This window comes from Phycodurus eques, chromosome 12 (genome assembly GCF_024500275.1).
Source record: "Phycodurus eques isolate BA_2022a chromosome 12, UOR_Pequ_1.1, whole genome shotgun sequence".
NCBI classification, from domain to species: Eukaryota; Metazoa; Chordata; class Actinopteri; order Syngnathiformes; family Syngnathidae; genus Phycodurus; species Phycodurus eques.
The window spans coordinates 19198818-19221945 of NC_084536.1; the positions used below are offsets into that span (position 1 = coordinate 19198818).

General features: G+C 37.4%; 1 protein-coding gene across 2 annotated transcripts in view; it reads left to right on the plus strand.

The window, feature by feature from the left end:
• LOC133410320 (ephrin type-A receptor 6-like) overlaps nucleotides 1-23128 on the plus strand; it is a 136545-nt gene that overhangs the window by 45341 nt on the left and 68076 nt on the right. For both annotated transcript variants that reach the window (XM_061691325.1, XM_061691326.1), the window contains exon 4: nucleotides 22136-22291. In XM_061691325.1, the coding sequence (XP_061547309.1) occupies nucleotides 22136-22291 (156 nt within the window). The remainder of the gene's footprint in view (nucleotides 1-22135; nucleotides 22292-23128) is intronic.

A 23128-nucleotide genomic window follows, 5' to 3' on the forward strand; every position in this document is an offset into this window, starting at 1 on the left:
ATTTGGGAAAGGCTGGTCTGCAATATCAATGGATTACCATGAGAGGAAAACTCATCCTTCTGAGTGTTTATCATATTAGATTTTATATATATATATATTTTTTTTTTTTTTTTTTTTTTTTCTTCACAACACAGTGTTTCATTTTCCTCACTAATTGTCTCACCTGTAAATGAAACTTGATAGAACTGCTCCATTTGGGATTTTTTTCCCAAATGGTTTTCCTTGAAAATATTGTAAATAAACAGACTTCGAGACAGATGCTTAAGGTTAGATAGAGTCAGATCATTCCTCTTATAATCACAGCCGTTATGTTGGCTTCCAACACACCTTTCTGGCAATCTCTCCAAATGGATTGCTTCCTCAGTAGAGCCAGAATATTTAACTGCTTAAACTTTTTCCTTTAACATAACTTTGAGATTGAACTGTGATGATTCTCAGAGAGGTTTTCTAGAGAAATTGTAACTGTGAACAAAATAATATAAAAGTTTGCTAACTAAACTGTTTTTCTGTCATTTACCATATAATGCAGTTTCCACATACAGTATGTCTTGCTATCAGCTTCTTAGTGTCACATTAACAAGCATTTCAGTCCTCTAAGATCAGGTTGCCAAAGCTTTACCAAACTATGTGGCGTTATGATTTTTAGTGCCAGTGTAATCCCACTTAACTTTATTGCACTGGTGCTTTCGTGCCAGGATTCCCCCTGAAAGGTCAAAGCAAACCAGTGGACATTTAATGAAGCTCAGTTTGCTGACTGTCTGCCTGTTATCCAATAAATTGTAAGAGGAAGCTAGGAAATGAGACTGCAAGTCCAAGTTTATTGATGAACAGAACAATTGTATATCTTCCTTCAGATTATGGCGTTTATTTTCATATTTTCAAATACATGCTTTATTATGGAAACCTGATTGTTTTGTTGAACTCTTATGGTACATATTACAATGTACAGTATTATAAACAATAGCAGAATGCCCGGTGTGTCTACATCCATACATTACTCATTTCTGTCTGTCACCATATGTATTGCAATAATATTGGCATTTATGTTGTCAGCACTTCTTATCATATTTTTTGCTCCATCACAATAGTTATGTATTTGCAGGTGCATGCATTACATTTAAGAATAAATGTAAATCAAATCTAGAGGTAAAATACATATTCACATCTTCTCATTTATTTAAGTGTGATGACAAAAACATGCACAGCAACTGTCGCCTAAATGCTACCTGAAACAGCACGTAAACTTCATACTGCACTGTATATAAATGCACGTGGATAGGCTACAGGGTTTAGCGTCATCATCCACTCACATCAGGCATTTTTTAATATGTTTGAACTGCTGGAGGACTCCACTGGGTTTTAATTGCAAGCGAAACACAAAGATATGTACTTAATTAAATCCCTTTAGTGGGTTTATTTGCATTTTATTTAGAGGTGGAGCAATGCAGTTAATGATGCTGTGATTCACAGAACAACTTCTGAACCAGAAAGTTATTTTTTCCTCTCCTGTGTTTATATGCAGAAGAGACATTCTGGCTCGAGGGAGCTTTTGGCTCAGTGAAATTATTTGAGAGCAGCACACTGAACACGTTAAACTGATTTCAATATATTTTTGTTGATATAGTGTCTGCGTGCGAGCGGTAGACCCTCGGGAATCTTGTGAATGTGTTATGCAGGCTTTGAACAACATCATAGCCGCATTATGACAAATTTGCTCAACTCAAATAAAACGTACAGCCCTCCGGTGTGAAGGAATTTATGGTTGGTTATCATAAAAGAGAAGCTTTTTTTTGTATTTGGAAAAATTCCACATACAGACAACAACATCAAAACAATCACACACATACACAGATGCACAACAGTAAACACTATGGTATGTATTCCATGCTAGTACCAACAGCTTTTTTTTGCCATCTTACCTAAAAGTGTATTTTAATATGCTACATGGTGTTAATTTGGGTTCAGAGTTTGAGTTAAGGCACATAATGTGTCTTTGCTGTACACTTTGATTGATTTAAAGCTTGATTTTCTTTTCAAGTTTTCTAACGCCTTTGCCATTAACCAGCCCATTAAAACTCATGAAATCAAGAGATTCTTGCCATTCCTTTGTTTTAATAAAGTGCTGGTAACATTAGCTATTGAATGTAACGTTTTGAGGTGATGGTTGATATTTTGCTTAACTGTGTATAATTTATGTATGTAGATTAAAACAGGTAATACCTTATCAATTTTGCTGATGTCGTTGTAAAACAAATTACCGTAATTTCGCGTGTATAATGCGCACCCATATATAATGTGCATATATAGTTGACCTAAAAATTCTGGAAAACCCTTCTACTGAGGTATAATGCATTTTTACAATGCATGATTTTGCTTCTACCCATATGATCAAAACATGAAGTATTATCTGTATTTTGTTAGTTTTTTTCAAAGAATTATTCTGAAGTTAAGCAATTTATTTGAACTATTATTATAGTTATAATTTATTTTTATTTACTTGTTCTAATTTTGAAATTTGCAGCCCTACTTTTATTTAGTAAATGAGAAAACACACAGTTGTGCTCATTTGTTCGATTACCCAGGCAGAATTTGTAAGATGTGTACAATTCTTTTAAGAAAACATGAAGGACCAGGTGAAAGACATTTCATTTTATTTTAATGGGATTCAAATTCAACTGTCAAGCATTTCAGAAAAGCATTATCATTAAACAAAACATAACCATAAATAAATTAATGATGGTTGTTGTTCAGTCATCAGTCATATTTATAAAAACAAACAAACAAACAAACAAAAAAACAATATTTCACAAATTCTGCCCGGGTATGTAAACTTATGAGCACAATTGTACATATATGCAGTCATATTTCCCCCCGTCATATTGGAATGAAAGTGTAGTCTACACCTTTTTGATAACCTCTAGGTGGCATACTAGAACGAAACTGTCCAACTTTTTCATAACCTCTAGGGGGCGGTGGAATAGTGGATGAAAGTGTACGGCTTTTTCATAACCTCGAGATGGCGGCATACATTTATAAAATGCGAAAGTCTTTTTCATTTTCTCCTATACCTGTGTATAATGCGCACTATTGACTTTTGACCATTTTGGGGGGTAAAAATGCGCATTATACACGAGAAATTACGGTAAATGCTTCGGTTAAATTATGCGCTTTGCGGAAACGTTGTTTTATCTTGCTACCAACCTTCACAAGCTGAGAGGAATTTAGGCAAGCGGCTGATGGCCTGTTACACTTACTAACAAATTTACATACTGAGCACAAAGCTAGCTTGAACAATTAAAATTATTTAAAGCAGAGTGGTGAGTGAATACAGATAGATATTTTTTTTTTGCCCTAAATGTTTCCTTTTTACGGATACTTATGGAGTGTTCTTTTGACACACTTCACTGTGATACTTTTAATTGTTTTTGGATTGATGGGAGTCATCCGTTTTTGTATTGTCCCATTTAAAATTTTTATAACAGAAAAAACCTGACGATTCATTAAGATGATCTGTTCACCATTACCAGGACAAAGGCACAATTTTTTTTTCCCACATTTCATAATTGTCTCTTTGGTAGGACTACTTCTAACACAGATGTGGCCGTGTGTGTGTTATCTTATGTCGATATGCTCAAAGCCCCACTGTTCGGACCAGTGATATCCAGCAGTGGCAGTGACAGCTTTAATTTGAATGCTGGTGGTCAATGTGATTAGAGAACTGCAGGAGGCTTTTAAGTGGATCAACTGCCTTGAAAGATGAGGAGCAACAGATGAACAATTAGACAAGAAGGCAGTTTCACTCGGGGGTGGGTGGTGATTTGGTATTTTAAGCCATGCACCAATACGACTACGAGTACAAGCCCTTACGTTTGAGTACTCGTTAAAGTACTGATACTTGACAATGCCATAATGTCTTGCAATAGTGATGAATGTGTTTGATTTTAATCAAATATTATTCAAAAACTCAACCACTCAAATATAACACTTTTTAGAGTAACAACTATTCATTACTGACATTTTAACATTCAACTGCTTGTTTTTCTAACAGTCTTGCCACACATTTCCATTAAATGTAACCTGTAACACAAGGCATTTTAATTCTAAAATAAAACTGGCAGGACAACTGAAGTGATAAATTTTCACACCAACAGTTCTCTTTAGTCTGGACTCAGTTTTAAAAAAAAGTTGCATGTTCTTTAAAAATGTTTTTTACTAGTTCTAGTTAGAGCGTCTGCCTCAGAGTTCTGAGGACTGGGGCCCCCCCTGTGTGGAGTTTGCAATGTTCTCGCCGTGCCTGGGTGGTTTTTCTCCGGGCACTCTGGTTTCCTCCAACTTCCCAAAAACATGCATGGTAGGTTGATTGAAGACTCTAAATTGCCCGTCAGTGTGAGTGTGAATGGTTGTTTGTTTATGTGTCCCCTGCGATTGGCTGGCAACCAGTTCCGGAATGTACCCCTCCTCCTGCCTGATGATAGCTGGGATAGGCTCCAGCATGCCCGCAACCCTAGTAAGGAGAAGCGGCTCAGAAAATGGATGGATGGATGGATGGTTCTAGAATTGCCACGATTGTCAAAGAAACCATTGATATAAATTAGCCATTCGCAGTTGCACTGTACAGTTATGTGTGTATTGAGTCTTGCATGGCTTGATCTTTGAGATTATACAGATATTATGCAGAGCGGCCAATGGTGCTCAATAAACTCACTTGTCAGACTGCCCGCCGCCACAACTAGCTCAGTTGGCTGCCAGGGTCGTCGTCTCATTGGAGTTCATCATCCATTTGGCAGAGCATAATTTGCATTCAGCGTTGTCATCTGTGTTTACCTTCAAGTATTTCCACATGGTTGAGATGGCTCCTACCTGGGAGGTGTATGTCAGGCTAGTGAAGTGGTATTGGTGTAGTAGTATCAGAGCATTTTTAGAAGTCTGAGTACAAGTACAGACGGACAGTATTGGCACCAATATTGCTATCGGTATCAGTGCATCTCTAGTATTTATGGTTACTTTGCTCACTCAAGGAACTCCTCTTAGGAATATTGTTAGTTTTTTGTATCCATAAAATGTTGTATATAATACAACATTCTATTACACGTTATACAGTGTAAATTACATTACACATATGAATACATTCTTAATTCCAATTATGAACAGAGGATCAGTCACTAGTTCATTTTCCAGTTGGCGGGATGCTGATGTATTCAGATATGATTTATTGATCATTTTGCGTACATTTGTCTCCCCACTGTGTTCACCTAAAATGCAATAACACGTTTTACACCCTCCGTTCCACGTGAATGCAATAACACTAAACTAATTACACAAACTGGGGACAACAGCAGGATTTGTAAAAGCCACAGCTGGTTGTCGACTAACAGCCAGACAGTATTGAGAGTAACCCACCACAGCACAATTTTTCATTAATTCATACAGGACCTTACTTGGCATGAACAATAACAGCCACTATACAGATGTGGCTGTGGCTACATACCAGTAATAGCTAACATCATGGCAACTGCAGTGTCCTAATCTTTCCTCATGTTACGGTGACTCTTCCACACGTCATTCTCTGCTAACGCTAAGGACAAGGGGGTTGTTGCAGGTTAACAAATTCACATCAAAGACCACAAATCATGACAAACACAACAAACTTTCAAGCCACAACAGAGCAGAGGAGCTGCAACACAATTTCCAGTGATGATGAGTTCATACCATTGTTGGGCCACTGTTAACCAAGTGCCATTCCTGTTAAATGTCTTTTTTCCAAGTGGTTAGCCTCATAGTTCTAAGGTTGGAGGTTTGAGGATCTGGACTTCCTGTGTAGAGTTTGCATGTTCTCCCTGTGCTTGTGTTGCTTTTGCCTGGGTACTCCAGTTTCCTCCCACATTCTAAAAACATGCTTGAAGGATGAATTGAAGATTCTAAATTGCCTAAATTACCTCAGATAGGTTCCACCTCACCCACGACTCTAGTGAGGATAAGTGGCATAGAAGATTGATGGATGATTCATGATGCATTGAGACACATCAATACTCAGCAATTGTATAGAATTGTATCCCTCTGAATTGTAATTGAATCAAATCCTAGGGTTGTATCTAACTAATCTAACCAATCTCTGACTGGAGGACTCCCCTACAGCTACCAGGGCAGTGCCTCCCATGGTATTAACAATATTTACATCATTATAAGTATACAACAGAGGTCAGTATTACATAAGTAACACCTTGCAATATGGCACCTTCTGGTAGAGTGGATGATGAGAGAGATGACATCATTGTAAATTAGAAACCATTAGGCTCCCTTGCAGTCAGCAACAAACACTACAAGATAAAGCCACACTTTTAAACTTTCAAACTTAAGCACTATCTTGCGTTTATAAAAACACATTCTTTGGGTAAGATATGAGAGTTCTGCAGCAAAAAAAAACCAAAAAAAAAAAACAGCGTGAAGATGTACATTCATCTATCCATCCATTTTATACACTAGGGTCACCTTTATTATTAATTTAATGATAACATCCCACTAAATATAATGAATTCTCTAATAATTACAGGATGAAAAATCCTAGTTAGTCTAAGGTAAATTCTACCTTAGACTAACTCCAGATGAATGAAAAGGGCCTCCGTCAGGCAGGAAGACATGATGTATAATAAATCACACAATCTGCATTAGACTGTAATTTACATTATTTTGTAAAAAGGGTCTTAACCTGGACACAGATTCATGTCCCTCCCACTGTTTGTGTGTTTTATTTACCCAGCGGTAACAGACATTGCCACATGCAAACAGAAACACATTACACTGGGCTTGCTGTTGTACTTTGATAGCAGCAAAGCATGTTTGAGTGTTGTTTTCATTATTCCAGGACTGGTGTCATAAAAGCTATATTTTTAAACCCAATTTAACAGCCGTCGGGTGATTGTTTTCCTCTGCATAGGTTTCCATTTCTTTGTAATAAAAAGCATATTGAACAAAAATGAATACAATACCAAAGGATTTAAGGGAATGAAGCATCCATCAGCTTTCTCGCCTCTCTGAGATCATTTATAATTGATATTTGAAGCTTCGTTTTGTTCTTTGAAATTTGCTTTTGGAGCGCAGAGAAAACAGCTGAGCCAATGGAAATGGAATTGGTTGTGTGTCGGTGCATGACAGAGTGGGATTATACCAATGTAATGTCAGCCTTATTAAACACTATTAAACTCTATAGCTCAGACAAGAACCAGAGAGGAAAAAATATACTGGCTACTCATCTGTGTGTAAATGTGTAAGCTTATGTGACATTAAATGAGAGAGGAGCCACATTAAATTTTATATTTAGCTCAAGTGAATGATGTGATCCACCATGAATAGAATCCAATAAGTCTGAGGATAAATTAGTAGATGTAGTCAATGTCATTGTTAGCATATGTCATTGGGAGCTCAGCTCTGACACTGGGTCTGCATGATTTTTAATTTGGTTTTGCTCAGCATGTCGGTCCAATAACACTATGCATAACTGGGCTTCTGGATTTGAGGTCTTTGAACTATTCATTCGTTCATGTAGACCAGGGGTATCATTCTCAATCGCACAGCGGGCCAAAACTCAAAGCATATTTAAAGTCGCGGACCAAACAGGATAAACATTTTGAACAGTCTAAATTTAAACATTTTTTAATATAAATGTGAATTGAAATGAACAGAATTATTCCAAAATAAATCAACTTAAAATAATGTAAAATATGTTGCTCATACATAAAAATAACTGACAAAATTATACTAATTCAAAACATGGACATACTGCAAGAAACCTAAAAATATATTTAAAAACAAATTTTGCTTTTCAGTAAAAGTTACAATATTTATAAATCAATACAAATATTTAAAAAACACTAGCTTATCTGAGGAAGACATTCTTTATCTGTGCAAGCGATAGCCAATAACTGACTGGCCATGACCTTAATATACCGTAATTTCCCGTGTATAATGCACATTTCCCCCACCCCCCCACCCCAAAAAATTGTCAAGTCAATAGTGCACATGGAAAAACTTTTCCCATTTTATAAATGTATACCACCATCGAGAGGTTATGAAAAATCTGTACACTTTCATTCCAAAATACCACTGCCACCTAGAGGTTATGAGAAAGGTATACACTTTCATTTTAATTTGCCACCGCAACCTAGTGGTTATGGAAAATGTGTAGCCTACACTTTCCTTCCAATATGACAGGGGAACTACGTATGACTGGAAATATGTTCAGTTGTGCTCATAAGTTTACATACCCTGGCAGAATTTGTGAAATATATATATATATTTTTAAATATGACTGAACAACAATCATCATTAATTTCTTTATGGTTATGTTTTGTTTCATGATAATGTTTTTCTGAAATGTTTGCCCGTTTAATTTGAATCCCTTCCATCCATTTTCTGAGCCGCTTATCCTCCCAAGGGTCACAGGAGTGCTGGAGCCTATCCCAGCTATCTTCAGGCAGGAGGCAGGGTACACCCGGAACTGGTTGCCAGCCAATCGCAGGGGACACATAAACAAATAACCATTCACACTCACACTGACGGGCAATTTAGAGTCTTCAATCAACCTACCATGCATGTTTTTGGGAAGTTGGAGGAAACCAGAGTGCCCGGAGAAAACCCACCCAGGCACGGCGAGAACATTGCAAACTCCACACAGGGGGGGCCCCAGTCCTCAGAACTCTGAGGCAGATGCTCTAACCAGTCTTCCACTGTGCCAATTTGAATCCCATTAAAATAAAATGTGTTTCGCCTGGCCCTTCATGTTTTCTTGAATTGTACCCATCTTACAAATTCTGCCTGGGCAATCAAACATATGAGCACAACTGTGTGTTTTCTCATCTACTAAATAAAAGTAAATAAAAAAGAAACTATTATGTGTTCAAATAAAGTGCTTCACTTCAGAATAATTATTTGAAAAAAAACTAGAAAAATACAGATAATACTTCGTTTTTATCATATGGGTACAAGCAAAATCATACATTGTAAAAATGCATTATACATAGTATAGCGGACATGCTTTCCGCAACGTGAAGTGACACAGTGACTCCGCAAGGCTTGATAAACTGCATTCTTCGAAGACGGCCTGCTGTGAGACAGTTACTAAGAGGACGCCTGACGTACTTCAAAGGAGCATAAAGTAATTAGCAGGTCCCCTCGAAATCTTGCTTTACAATCATCAAAGAGTCCTTTTCTTCATCTGAACTGGTGGCAGCCAAAAGGGACGAGTCGACAAATGTGCACACAAGGCGACACCCGCTGGCATTGAGAGGAACTGCAAAGCCGAACCGTGAACTCGCATTTGATGTTTAACCAGGAAAACTGGAATCTTAGTCCCGGTTACAATTGGTTCTTGATTCTTGATGCCCAACCCTATGCATGATAGTAGTTAAAGAAAAAAACATTTGATTTAAAAAAAAAAAAAATAGTATTATTTGATTATTCGATAAATAATCAATAGGGGAATCGATTCTAAAAAGATTCGATACTGACAGCCCTAGTTTCATCCAACAGATTGAGTGACTGAGGAAACTTTAAAGGTCTGATACTTTATTATACCAAACCAACTTTTTCTAGTATTTGTGATGTAATATTGGGTCTATGGTGCCTCAGTAAACATGTAAAATATGAATTCCTGAGTTACAGACATTTTTCTGCCGAGTGGTCTGAAATCAGGTCATTCGAATTTCTCGAGCTTATCTACATCACTACGGAAGATCTCCATCCATGTTAGAAAGTCACTCTATGGAGGTCTAAATAGCCAAAATATCGGACCTTTAAGAACACTGTTATTTAGATTGGCTTACAGACATCATCAATACTTAAGCTAGTTGGATAGGCTAACTAACCTAAACATTCAATTCAACAATTTATAGAGAATCTCACCACTACCACCACCAGTGACGGAATGACCCTTTTCACTAGCAAATATCCATGTCAGATAGTCATTAAGATTATTGTGAATATTATTTTATTTCAGTCCTGCAGGTAGTTTTAATACACATTAAAAAGGGTGTGCCACACACAGCTCAGACTGGGTGACTGTCCCACTGAGCTCCAGTGCAAGTGGACTACAACAAAGATAATTGATAACACTTGAATTTCATCAAATTCACTTATGTATTTGCATAAACACTACTGCACACTGTGTCTACAATCTCTGAATATTGGAGGAAATGGCAACATAACATAATTACGTTAATTGTTTCACTGTCCAAATCTTTTATCCTATTCCAGGTTGTACGTTGCTTATTTGACAACGAGCCACAAGCTCTACTTTGGTTACATAAAACAAATGTACTACCATCATTTAATCCATAAAACATTCTTACGAGTTTGTCCTCGAGGTTTTCATGTCATAAAACATTTCCAATGCTTGTCATCCTCAAGGCATGACTTAAACAAGTGGACATTACGATGAGCGTATTGCGTTTGAGTCTGACTCTGGCACTTGCAGGTTTTCTGGGCTTGTCTTGATCACAGTGACAATGGTCGTCCCATCCGCCTCCAACAATTAGCAGTATATTTATGGTATTTTTCTTTACGGCTTCTGGTCGTATATTTCAGCTACAGGTCAGGGCTTTCAAACTGTCAGACAGTGTTGTGTAAACTCCTTTTTACTATCCATCCCAAAGCGACCATCAGCCAGCATTTACTCTAGATAGAAACACAATAGTGGATGTGTTTGTGGGGTTCCAGAGTTTGTCAGTTGATTTAGCAAAGGGTTATTTGGATACAAAAAAATGGACTGACACTGGCTATATTAATAGTTTGTTTGGAATATGTCATTTTGTAGTATATCTTGCTGCAAGCATGAAAAACAATTTAATTTCAATGAGATTGAAGCTGAATTTGTATTAAACAGTATTATGGTGTCAGAGAGCTCTACTTGTGACTGCTGTGACTCTTTTATAGTCGCTTACACTCCCAATGCAGTCAATGGCAGAGATAATTAGCTCTGATTATCCTTGTGAATGCTGTTTCTTTTTAAAATAAGCAGAGTTAAACAGTTTATTGCCTCTCTTACCTTTCCAATAATGAACCTGCACCTATTTTATCTTAGCCAAGGCCGATTAAATTCAACAAATTGGCGTACAACAAGAATGAAGTCAAATTAATTGAAAACTAGTACTATAAATCAAGATGAAATAACTATGGCGAAAGGAAACCAGAAAATTTCTCATTTTAAATAGAAACAAAGTTCAAAGTTCACAGTCCCTTATGTCAGCCTATTTTTGTACAAATTGAAATTGTTATTAAGACAGTGGTGTAGAAGTTCTCATTCAGAGGAGGTGTTAATTGGGGCAACAGTATGCAGATGAACAATGTAGCATTTTATATATATACGAATACTGTTGACAGTAACAGATAAGAAAAGCGTCAAAAGGTGGACTGCAATGGTCTGGTTCTAATTGCATGCTATGATGCAGATTTTTCTGTACGTGTTAAAAACTAGTACAGCAGTACAGTTCAGCATGAGAGATGATAAATCACCAATCTCGTAAAATATATTTTGTGAAATAATGTGTTGCATGATGCTTCTATTATTTTAATTGATTTGTTTAACTTTCACACTAATTACAATTAATGTAATGTAACACCTGACACCTATTTGCTTGAACATTAGCGTAAGATAGCACAGCAGAATTTATTGTTGCATTATATTCCTTCATGTATATAGGGTATGCTCAATAAAATCAATCACAGAGAACCTGCTTTACCATAAATAATTCATGTTATTTTTGTTTTTGTTTTTTAAACGTGTCACCCTTGCATATTTCAGTTCACTGGATCATGACTGAGTAATATGGCAACTTGACACTTCCGACCATGAAAATGCATTTGGCTGTCCAATTACTTTAGAGTATAGTTTCTCAGTCATCCAGGTCATGCATTGACTATTTAAAGATTACAGCCATCTTTATACGTTTTCACAAGGAATCAAGGCAACAGGACTGTTCTTCTTTGTTGAAGACATTTCACCTTTAATCCCAAAAGGCTTATTCAAATTCTAAAATCTTAGGCGTGGAGACTCCCTATTTATGCCTCGATGGATGTGTTCCCTGGGGGTGGTCAACACTAGGGTGTTGTTGCTGCCTGGCATGGTTAGTGAAATGACCATCCTTCATACCAATCACTCATTCATTTGTGTTGTGGCAAAACAGCTCATTAGGGCCACTCTTCCTGTAGAATGAGGCAATCTTTGGGGGGGGGGAGATGTCAGGACATTGTTATAGGCAGACGATAAGTGATGCCTCGAGCCTCCTCCTCTGTTGAGAAATGGCTTTTTTTTAGTTTGCATAGATGGCTTCTTTTATACCTCTTTCAAACCAACGGTCCTTCCTATCTAGAATTTGGACATTGTTGTCTTCGAAGGAATGTCCCTTTTTCTTGAGATGCAAATTTATTGCTGATTCTGAATCCGAAAAAGCTAGATGCCCACAAATGTTACCACCTGCGCCTGTACGACAGTTATTAGTCTCTCCAATGTAGAGTTTTAGAACTGAAGAAGTCTTTTGGATTAAAGGTGAAATGTGTTCGACAAACAAGAACAGTCCAGTTGCCCTGATTCAACCATTCGGATTACTTTAGAATCTGTGAAAATGTATAAACATGGTTGTAATCTTTAAATGGTCAATGCTTTCCACTACCAGTCAGAGGTTTGGACTCTCATTCAATAACATGTGAAAGTTGGTCCAAACCTTTAACTGGCAGGGTATATTTGCTAAACCCTTTGAATATCTATGTTACAATTCTGTCCTTTTGGCTTTCTTTTAAATTTAATGTGGGTGTGCGAAGATCCAAATTTACAAAAATTGAATATCGACCCGATTGTACTTTCAGCTTCTGGGTGCCGTTTATGTCCTTTACCCGTCCTCATCCATCCCAACAAAGCAAGACACTGGTTCAATACTCATTTACTTGCCCTGTGATCACCAGGCACTTTGCAGAGTAACTCATGATAGAGACTTGAATCCGGCAGCCAGCGAAAACAGTGAGGTATGAAAGCAGTGACCAAAAAGCAAACACTTTGTACACATATATTGTATGTGCTACACAAATAACAAAAAAAGAGCATGTACAGCACATTCCACCACAGTCCTCATCATTTTACGTGGGTGGAAAAAGACAATATTGGATGTGAGTTTTTAAGCCGAATTAAACGCTAACAAACGCTTTGACAACATATAATTATATATTAATATAAATGTTTTAAAAATTATATTCATGCAGTGCTGAAGTTTGCCGACTTTTTTTTCCCCACAAACAAGACAACACCATTCCCAACACCTCAGCAGAGATGTGTTGTGAAGCAAACTAATCCTCAAGTGCAAATCAGAGTTTGCACTCACATCAGCTAATGAAGAGAGGGAGGAGGAGGAGGGGTGATGTGTAGCAGAGAGGCACTGTCTTTGGAGTGTTGAGAGCACCGGTCCTGATTGCATGAAAAACTATTAAACGGTCGGTTCAAGAGTGCCACTTCTCAAGAGATGCTATAGAATATTTCATCATCTTTTGAGTTTAGTGGCTTCGCGTACTGCAAAGCTGCTGCAAGCATACAAAAACAGATTAACCTTGTTGAGTGTACTACAAACACTCATTTTGCTGTAGCTCAGAATTAATTATAAAGGGTTTGGTATTGTTTAAAGAAAATCGTGATTAGAAAAATCAGAATAGCCTACATGCAAATGTCATGGCATGTGGTATAGTATACTTTCCCTGCAGGAATTGTAATATTTGCCTTAAGTAAAAATGGACAAATTAAATCTTTATTTCACTTTGTTTTTTTTTAGATTTTCTAGTTTGAGGCTCTTACCAGCTTCTGGTGCCATCTCTATTATCATTTGCATCGCCTCCTCACCACACTGCTTTTGATTTCAAGAGCTGAACTATTCTGCAACATTTGTTGATGTGGTTCTGCAAGTAAATGCTGCAGAATTGTGCTCCTCTTGGAATTGTTCTCCTTCGCTGAACACCGGGAGAAGAATTCACCATCACCATCGGCTGCAAATACTTTGCTCATGTTAACAACAAACCTGCATATTATGCATGCATTTTACCAGTCATGACAGGTATTGGTTCCAATGATGGCCAGAGGTAAATAGAACTGATATTGTTAGAATGTATGAAAATGCACTTTGACTTTGTAGAAACAATAAAAACATCAGTTTAACAATGTGGGAAGAATGGTTATTTTCATTTCTGCCATGACTTAGAAAACCAATACCGCCGACATGTAAAAAAAAAAAAAAGGTTTAGTTTTTCTCAGACTCGGGTGGTAAATAGAAAAACTGTCCTGGATTTCAAATGTATAATTCCTTGCACTTTCAGTAACCTTAATGATCACTATTAAGAATGTCATTATAAATATCAAATGTAAAAATGTAAATGTGTTGTTTTTTTTTCATAGTCCCAGTTCCCTTGGAAGATTCCTTCGATTTGAACCTACCTGTTTTGAAAAGATACTGTACGTTTGAGTTGCATAGCATCTTGTCAAGTTGTATGGGCTCACGCTATTTCTTTCATGTCAAATAGTTATTTAAAGGTGGCCAATGCACCAATTTGGGTAAAATAAAATGTGTGAGGTCAACAGACTGTGTTACTACCTAACTCCACGTGGAAAGCCTCACAACTATGTCTTATGGTCCATGACTTAGGGCTGTGAAAATGTTCTGGATGACTTCCAGATCCTATTAACCTTGGGCTGAGGGCCAACGTTTGACCGGGGCCCCAAAGGCCAGTGAGTCAGAAAACTATTTTCTTGTACCCAGCTCAAATGTGCTCACCTATGAGATGTTCAGAAGGGCTGCCCTCTAAAAGTCGGTTATTTCATCAATCCATCCATTTTCCGTACCGCTAATCCTCACTAGGGTCGAGGGCGAATTGGAGCCTATCCTTGCTGACTCTGGGTGAGAGGCAGGGTACACCCTGAACTGGTCGCCAGCCAATCGCAGTTATTTCTAGACTTTACACCAATCTGATCGGCTTGATCAGTATCGGATGATAATTAGAATTTTGTGCTGATCGGCTTTAATGTCGTAATTCGCGATCGCGCTCCGCATAAGACATTTACTCCACGTCACCGTCGTGTACCGATCCAAAAGCTAGTTTATTTTTAGCCTTGTCACATGTCTTGTGATGTAGTACTGTAACTATCTGTCGGCCAATAAAGTTTTATTTCAATCTTGTCGGTGAAAAAACATTCGGCGGTGTGGGATTTTTTTTGCGGTGCCTCAAGACAGACAACACGTAATGCCTGGATCAGACAAATTTGGTCTTTCATGATTGCACTCTGTCAGATATCACGGTTCACGCTCCTGCTATTTTGCTTTTTTTTTTATTATTGCACTATACCCCCCCCAACAAAACATATATATATGCACATATATACATACATATATACACATATATACATACATATACACACGTGTATGTGTGTGTATGTGTGTGTAATGTTGTATGTTTATATGTGTATATATATATATATATATATATATATATATATATATATATATATATACAAAAATATATTAGAAAACATTATTACAACAATTGATTGTGTTAGGCGATATGACAGCATTTTAACAATTATACAACAGCGCTAGACTTGCTGGGAAATATTCTCATAGGGACGCCATGTTTTTTCACGATGATGTCACTGTTGCCGTCGTATTGGCAGCCTGCTGTCAGAGAATTTCCCAGCGTGCCTAGCGATGTTGTATTGTTTTGTTTCTTGTAATAATGTGAATGTTAATTGAGCTTATGTCCGCAGGTGCACACCCCTGGGACTCTTTCATTGGGTGTGGAGCAACGTACTTATTGTGACAAGTAATTCATGAATATGTGAATTGCTTGTGTATCCCCTCACTCATACTCTCGTCCTATAGATATTTATAATTTACATGCAACACTCATATTTAATGTTGAATTGTTGTAGATAATTTAATGACTTACATTTCTCATCCTGTTTACAATTAGTGCTTTGTCTTTTGTCTTCGTTTCTCTCTCCCCTCAAGAAACTTTGTTCTGTTCGACTCTGATTCTCAATAAACTTTAATTGTAATACTAAGAAACCACAGCGGAAGATTAAAAACTCCACTCTGACACAGTAAAAACTGTTCCGACATAAAAGGGATACAGATCCTCCATTCTGCTTGACCTAACAGCTGAACAGAACAAAAAAAAAAAAAAAAAAAAGATGTTGTGTGTTTATTGTTCCTCTGCAGGTTTTGTTGTGTCTTAACCTCATTTATTTATATATTAATTAAACCATCTGGCACCAGGAGTGAAATTGTCATCTAGGCACATGACGTCTCTAGCTTCCAACTTTTTCAGGAACCGGCTAATGTGTTAATGAACACGTATGAGTTGAGAAAGCCTTCTGCAAAGTTACAATGTTAAAAGTAGTGATAGGCATGGTGGTTCTTTTGAGTGTACTGAATCATTCAAATCAGTTCACCAAAAAGATTCGTTCACCGAATCGTTCAGTTCTTTTTCCAATCATTCAAGTGCTTCCTCATGCTGTTAACGATCCATCCCTGAGGTTCACGTTCACTCAACACGTTCACCGAAGGACTATACGTTGTTGTTGTCAGATATTGTAAACGAGGAAAGGTGGGGAAATTATATTAAAAACAAAAAACTGCTATATTATCACCTACTGACCATCCTTCCGCGTCCCCTGACGTCCAGCTAGGCTCTCGCCGGCCGGCGAGACTTCTCTGCATTCCACCGCGGTGGACAGCGTCCCTCACACCAGCACCCGCCAGCCGGGCTTCCTGCTCACTCAACTTACTATTTTTTTCATCTGATTAGTGGAAAGCATCTGAGTGTCTTGAGAAGTGCTATATAAGTTCAATGTAATATTATTATTATTAAATAAAAAGATTTGATAATCGCATTAGAGACACAGAAGGAATGATATGTGTACGTAAATTTTTTTATTATTAATTTGCATTTATTTTAACTATGTGTGCTTGTTTTCATGTGGTTGACTGACACAACATTAGCCGTTAGCTTGCAGAAACGGCGGCTAGTGAAAGCTATCCCCGCGAGTACGTCAGGACTTGCGGTTAAAATCAGTCATGAGTACGTTCACTACGTAGAACGTCGTTCCTTGCACAAATTAATCACTCATCGTACTAGTACATCATCGCTCCTTAGTGGATCACAAACAAAGAAGTTCAACGAACTAATCGTGTGTAACGGATCGCGAACGATAAATTCAACAAACGAATCACTCTTCAGTTCCTCAGTTCCTCAGTACACCAGTATACCAATTCACTGAACAAATCACTCAGTTCACTTAAGTCCCTCCCCCGCCTGCACGGCGCTGCCTGATGCTGGCTGCTCATTGGTCATTTGTCGAAGATTCAGAAGCGAGTGACAGATTATATAAAAATTAAATAATTAAGAAGATTAATTAAAAATAATTTAATTACAGTAAGTTAGCACCCATTATTTTTTGTCATGTCATGTAATGTTGGTTTGACCTGACTGATTAAAATGTATGAACCAACTAGAGCAGTGATATCCAACCTTTATGGAGCCAAGGAACATATTTTACAATTGAAAAATCTCACGGAACACCACCAAACAAAAATGTCACAAAAAGTGTATACATTAATTACTGTATGTACTTCCTGCCATCTAATAGAAGACCATTTATCATTTGTTCTGTCTGTCACTATGCCTCACTGGCATAAATAGATGAACAAAGATACATTATTTATTGTAAATATAATTGTTTGAGCAATTAAGTACACAAGTACATACAGTAAATGAACAGGTCATTTAAATAGACACATTCCACCATCTTGTGATCGGATCGGTGATTGGTTATCGTTTTTTCAACTTGCTGATCGGCCCCAAAAATCCTGATCGTGTAAAGTCTATTTTTAACATTAAAAATGTTAGCTTGAAATAAAATACCAAATACACATACTTCACTTGTATCACAGCTACTCCTCATTTTAAGCAAAGCCAGGCCTTTCTGTTTAACCTATTTTACGTCCAAACCAGAGGGAAGGCACCATGCAACTTCTTGTATGGTAGTTTAGCAATCAGTGCCAAATATGGGAATGCCTGTGCCAAGCCATCATCATCCCTGCATGCGTTATTAGGATTCCCACATAGTTTCCAGGCAGGACACACCCTGCTCCAATATTACTGGTTCCAGGACTCGCGCCGCTGCACTATGATTGGCTGCTGTATCCTGGCGGAACACGTGCCACTGTTGGCGGCGTTAATGTTTTCCACTAACCCTAACCCACGCTAATCCTAAATTTCCTAAACGGTGGTTAAAAAAGTGGTTTAGGATTTTTTCCATCCTAAACCACTTTAAATCCCAACCCTTGCCCTAAACCTAACCATAACAAACTTATTTTTTAAAATTTTGTACAAATGTGATACATGTTTGGGATGGTCATCTCGTTACAGCTACGCAGCCTTACCTTTCCGCGACGCCGGAGCCAATCATGTTGCAGCGGGGCGAGAGTAAGCCTCCCTTCACAGAATCAAGTGGATGAGGCCTGCATGATTTAGTGTTATTAGCTTTACTGTGGCAGCACAATTTTAACATATTTTTATATCAGTCCTCTTAACAGGAGCCTATATTGTAGATTTTCTGCTCACCTCAGACTCAAGTCTCTTCTCTGTCGCCATAGAATTTCCCTGCTAGGGGAGGCGCAAATTACGTTCTAAAATGGAGACTACAGCATTTGCCATGATGTGATACTTAAACATATTCAGGTTTTCCACTTTAATTTGTCACCTTTTCGTGATTTCCTGCTGTTGAATATATTACTTGCACACTTAAATGTAAATTTTTTTTCAATTTTTCTTTTTATCATGGAAGATCAGCATTTGGTGTTTTGTTATTTTTGCTTTTTCCATTTACAATGTATGCCCTACTCATTCAGCAATCTGAGTTTAGTGTGTAATTACTTTACTACTGTCTGGAAGGGTATGGATTCTTAACACTGTGTGTGAATGTGCGCGCATGCATGCGTACGTCCGTGCATGCGTACGTGCGTGCATGAGCTCTCAGTTGATGCATTGTCAGCCATAGTGTAGCACTACTGTGACCCTGGAGTGGAGTCTGACCAGACAAATTGAGGCAGAATGTTGTTACAAGGGTTTAAAAGAAACATTGTCTCAGTTCATGAAGGGTCGACCAGAGGCCCTATTAGGTTGACAGAGTCAAAAGGATCTGGTATAGAAGGGGTCGGGGTTGAAAGACAGATTATGACTCAAGGACATAGTTGTATACAAGGTTAATGATGTCAGCAGCCTTGGCATGCCATAAGCTACGACACTATTCATTATTATACAAGCTTGTTGCATTTTTGTCTCAGTAATTAAATGCATTTTAAAGCCAAAACCTGTCTAATGTTTCATGTTTAAAAGGAGTTAATAGTTGATTTTAAGACTCATCTGAAGAGAGACGGTTTTCTATCTTATGTTTTTAGGTTTAAAACATGTGCCATACAAGGCCAAAGACAAGTAGTTAATCAAGTAAAATTATCCCTTTTTCCACTTGCAGTCAATTTTGGGTCTATGAATTGGCTGTTAGATATGTGACAGCACTGTTTGTTACACACAGTTTGGGCATATCTCACAATCTTCAGATGTGTAAATAATTGAAAAAAATGTATTATTTATCCTTATTTAATACTCATGCTCACCATGTTGGAATGTTATGGTTTTTTTTTCTTTTTTCTCAGATATGATGAAATATTGTCCCAAAGAGTGGAGGCGAAAAAATTGTTTAAAAAGTTAATCTCCTCATATCTGATTTAAAAAAATAAAAAAATGTACATTATTTTTTACCATATGCAAAACAAATCAACACGCGATTGGCGATAGGCAAAATGAAAAAGAAGAAACAAAAACAAAGCAATAAAAAACAGAAGAAATGTACAATGCACATGTACAATAGATATAGGAAGAAGTAAAAAAAAAACTTATCGGGTCCTACTGCTAATTTTGAGTACAGATTTGACTTTGTATAATAGTATTCATATAATATAAATTTCAGTAGTATAATAGTAATTATATAGGAAGCTCCAGGTATCCTAAACTAGCTGGTCCATGTAAAGTAATAATGACATAATAAAGTAGGAAGGTAATCATATACAGTATACTCTAATTATGCCAAAACAATAGGTCCATCCAAAGTGTATGTGACATTTTAACGATTGATTGTTTTAACATGGTTTTTTCTATGCTGAAACATCTGTTCTTTTGACAAAAAAGGCTAAATGCATTTGTGAGGTGATGAAATTATTGGTTTGTAAGTCATTATTGATAGATACAGAATATACTGTATATAGATCCAGATGTATAGATTCCCTTGGTGCCCATATTGAGAGAGAAATTCAATTTTGGGTTTTGGAAAGAGGGGCTCAAAGTGAGCTATAACTACAATTGACAGGGACAAGAAAAGCAACAGTACTAAGGGAAGAATAATAATGGGCCTTCTGAACATGACACCATGTAAACTTAGAAAAAGCAAGGCAATTAAAGTAACTCTGAATGAAACCTGACTTCTAAAGCGAAGTTAAAGCAAAGTTTCTGTCCCCATGCATTTGCGGTAGGTGAAAAGTATTTTCCCCTAAGCTAATTCATTTTCAAGTGATTCGCTCTCACTGAGTCTCAGTTTATTTTGGCCAGCAATGGAGACTCACACAGACTTAATGCTTCAAGATGAATCCCCTCAAATTTTGCTGCCTGTGTTCTCTTGTGAAAATAATAAACCTGTAAAAATATCACTTGTCCAAACTTATTTGCATGTTTTCTCTAGGTCAGGAGTTCCATGTTAATAAAATTAGGAGCAAATCCAAACCACTTTGTGACCATTTTAATTGTAGTAACTCTCATATTCTTGTGCTGCAACTTGTTTGACAAGACATCTGTACATACTGTGTAGTGCAAAAATCCAAGTTAAAAACAGACCAAATTCTTTCAAATAATGTGTATGCTTCTGTGCCCTTTGTAGTTCATAACTTATCTGTATTGCCAAATATGAATAAAAAAACAAAATCACGATTTTTCACAGCTTTAAATTATGGTTGTTTTGTTGCACACAAATTGGTGCTGTAGTTTGGTAGAGGATACACTGCCTGGAGTTAGCATGTTCTCCCCGTGCCTGCATTGGTTTTCTCCGGGTACTCCAGTTTCCTCCCACATCCCAAAAACATGCATGGTAGGTTAATTGAAGACTCTAAATTGCCCATAGGTGTGAATGTGAGTGCGAAGGGTTGTTTGTTTATATGTGCCCTGCGATTGGCTGGCAACCGGTACAGGGTGTACCCCGCCTCCCGCCTGAAGATAGCTGGGATAAACTCCAGCACACCCGCGTCCCTAGTAAGAATAAGCGGTATGGAAAATGAATGAATGAATTACAGTTAACAATCTTCGATGGCAAAAAAAATATAAAAATGTTCGATAATCGATGGCCACTGTGTTGTTCCGCATCATTTTCTGTATTATTATGACTTTGAAAGCAGACACAGATTATTTGAGTTGATTTTTGTCCTGAGGATAATTCAGGTAGAATGCCAGTGTGTACAACAATGAGTTGTTGGAAAAGTGACATTGCTAGAATTGAAGCACATGTTTTGACAAATAACTCAGATTGAATTTGTTTTGGTTTGTAAAGTTTGGAGGGGATTGTGGAAGTACGAAGCAACAATTTACGTTCACAGCTTGAGTATAAAATAAAACACAAGAGTTGAAACCCATTATCATGATAGGACCCTTAACCTTATTTAACTATAATGCTTTAATCAAGCTTTAAAATAAAGACAGACTCCAACACCTCCTGCAAAGTTTTGCAAATGAAGATAAAGTACGCTAAAAGTCAACTACTTTGGAAGCTTTGGTGCCTTGATTATCATATTTGAGTGTTCAAGTATGAATCTTTAATGAGTCTACAATAAGAGGTCACAGAAATAGTTTGCATAAACCAATTGTTTTTTTTATTATTAATTCTTAAACGAGCTGGTTGTTAAAAGCAAAAAGGTGGTGTGCTAGCTTGTGCATTGAAACTGTTATATATTATCTATTTTCTTCATATAGTATCTCACTACCTTATTTATTTATTTTTTTGTGTCCCACCCAGCATGCCAGCCAGGCTTCTACAAAGCTTTTGCTGGAAACATCAAGTGTTCAAAGTGCCCCCCAAATAGTTTAAGCTATGGAGAAGGTGCTGCAGTCTGCCGATGTGAAGTTGGGTATTTCAGGGCCGGAAAAGATCCTCCAACTATGGCTTGCACACGTGAGTATGCTGTACCATTCTAATACTTAAACTCATTGGCAGTTTTGAGTAGTACTGGCATTACAAGTAGTGGTGTTAAAAGTTTGACTACATTTGTCAATAGTGTAATCGTCGTGTTGCTGTTTTCAACACCAAATAGCTTTTGAGTTGTGAAGCTACTTTCGTGACCACATAGCACTGTAATGTCCACAGAAGCGACATTTCCCCAGGCCCTTCTAAATTTTAAATGCATCTCTTCCCTTTGGCACACATACCTATCCTCCTTCTGCTAATGTCTGCCCAAGATGGGATAGAAAAATTTTCAGCATGACAGAAAGCACACAGTTGGAGACAATGTTACTTATTGAGTCCTCACAGTATTTACCAAATACTTCTGGAAGCTTCTGTCCACCTCCAGGACAACCAACACAAATTTAAGGACACACATTCAGTATTTGCCTCAGTTAACGCAACAATTGCCAGCGATGCTCGTCATCACAACTCAGCCAGGAAAGCATGAACATCTAACAGCACTAGCTAGCAACATGTTTTTGCCACCAGTGTGAGAAGGGGATTTAGAAAGGAAGAGGTACAAAAAAATTACAACACACATTATTTTGTCTTATGGAAGTAGCTTTGTTGTAGTTTTGCTACTTTTGTCATTTTATTGTACCTTAGCTTGCTGTATTTCTTTGGTTTGTGGCTTCATTGTAGTGAAGGTACAATTAATGTTGAATAACTTGCAGCTTAGCTGACGACATTTTCCAAGTAACTTGCCCAACGTTACTCATTGGACACATACTGTATGAATTTAACAGAGTGGGTGTACAATATTTATCACCGTAAACCACATTGCTG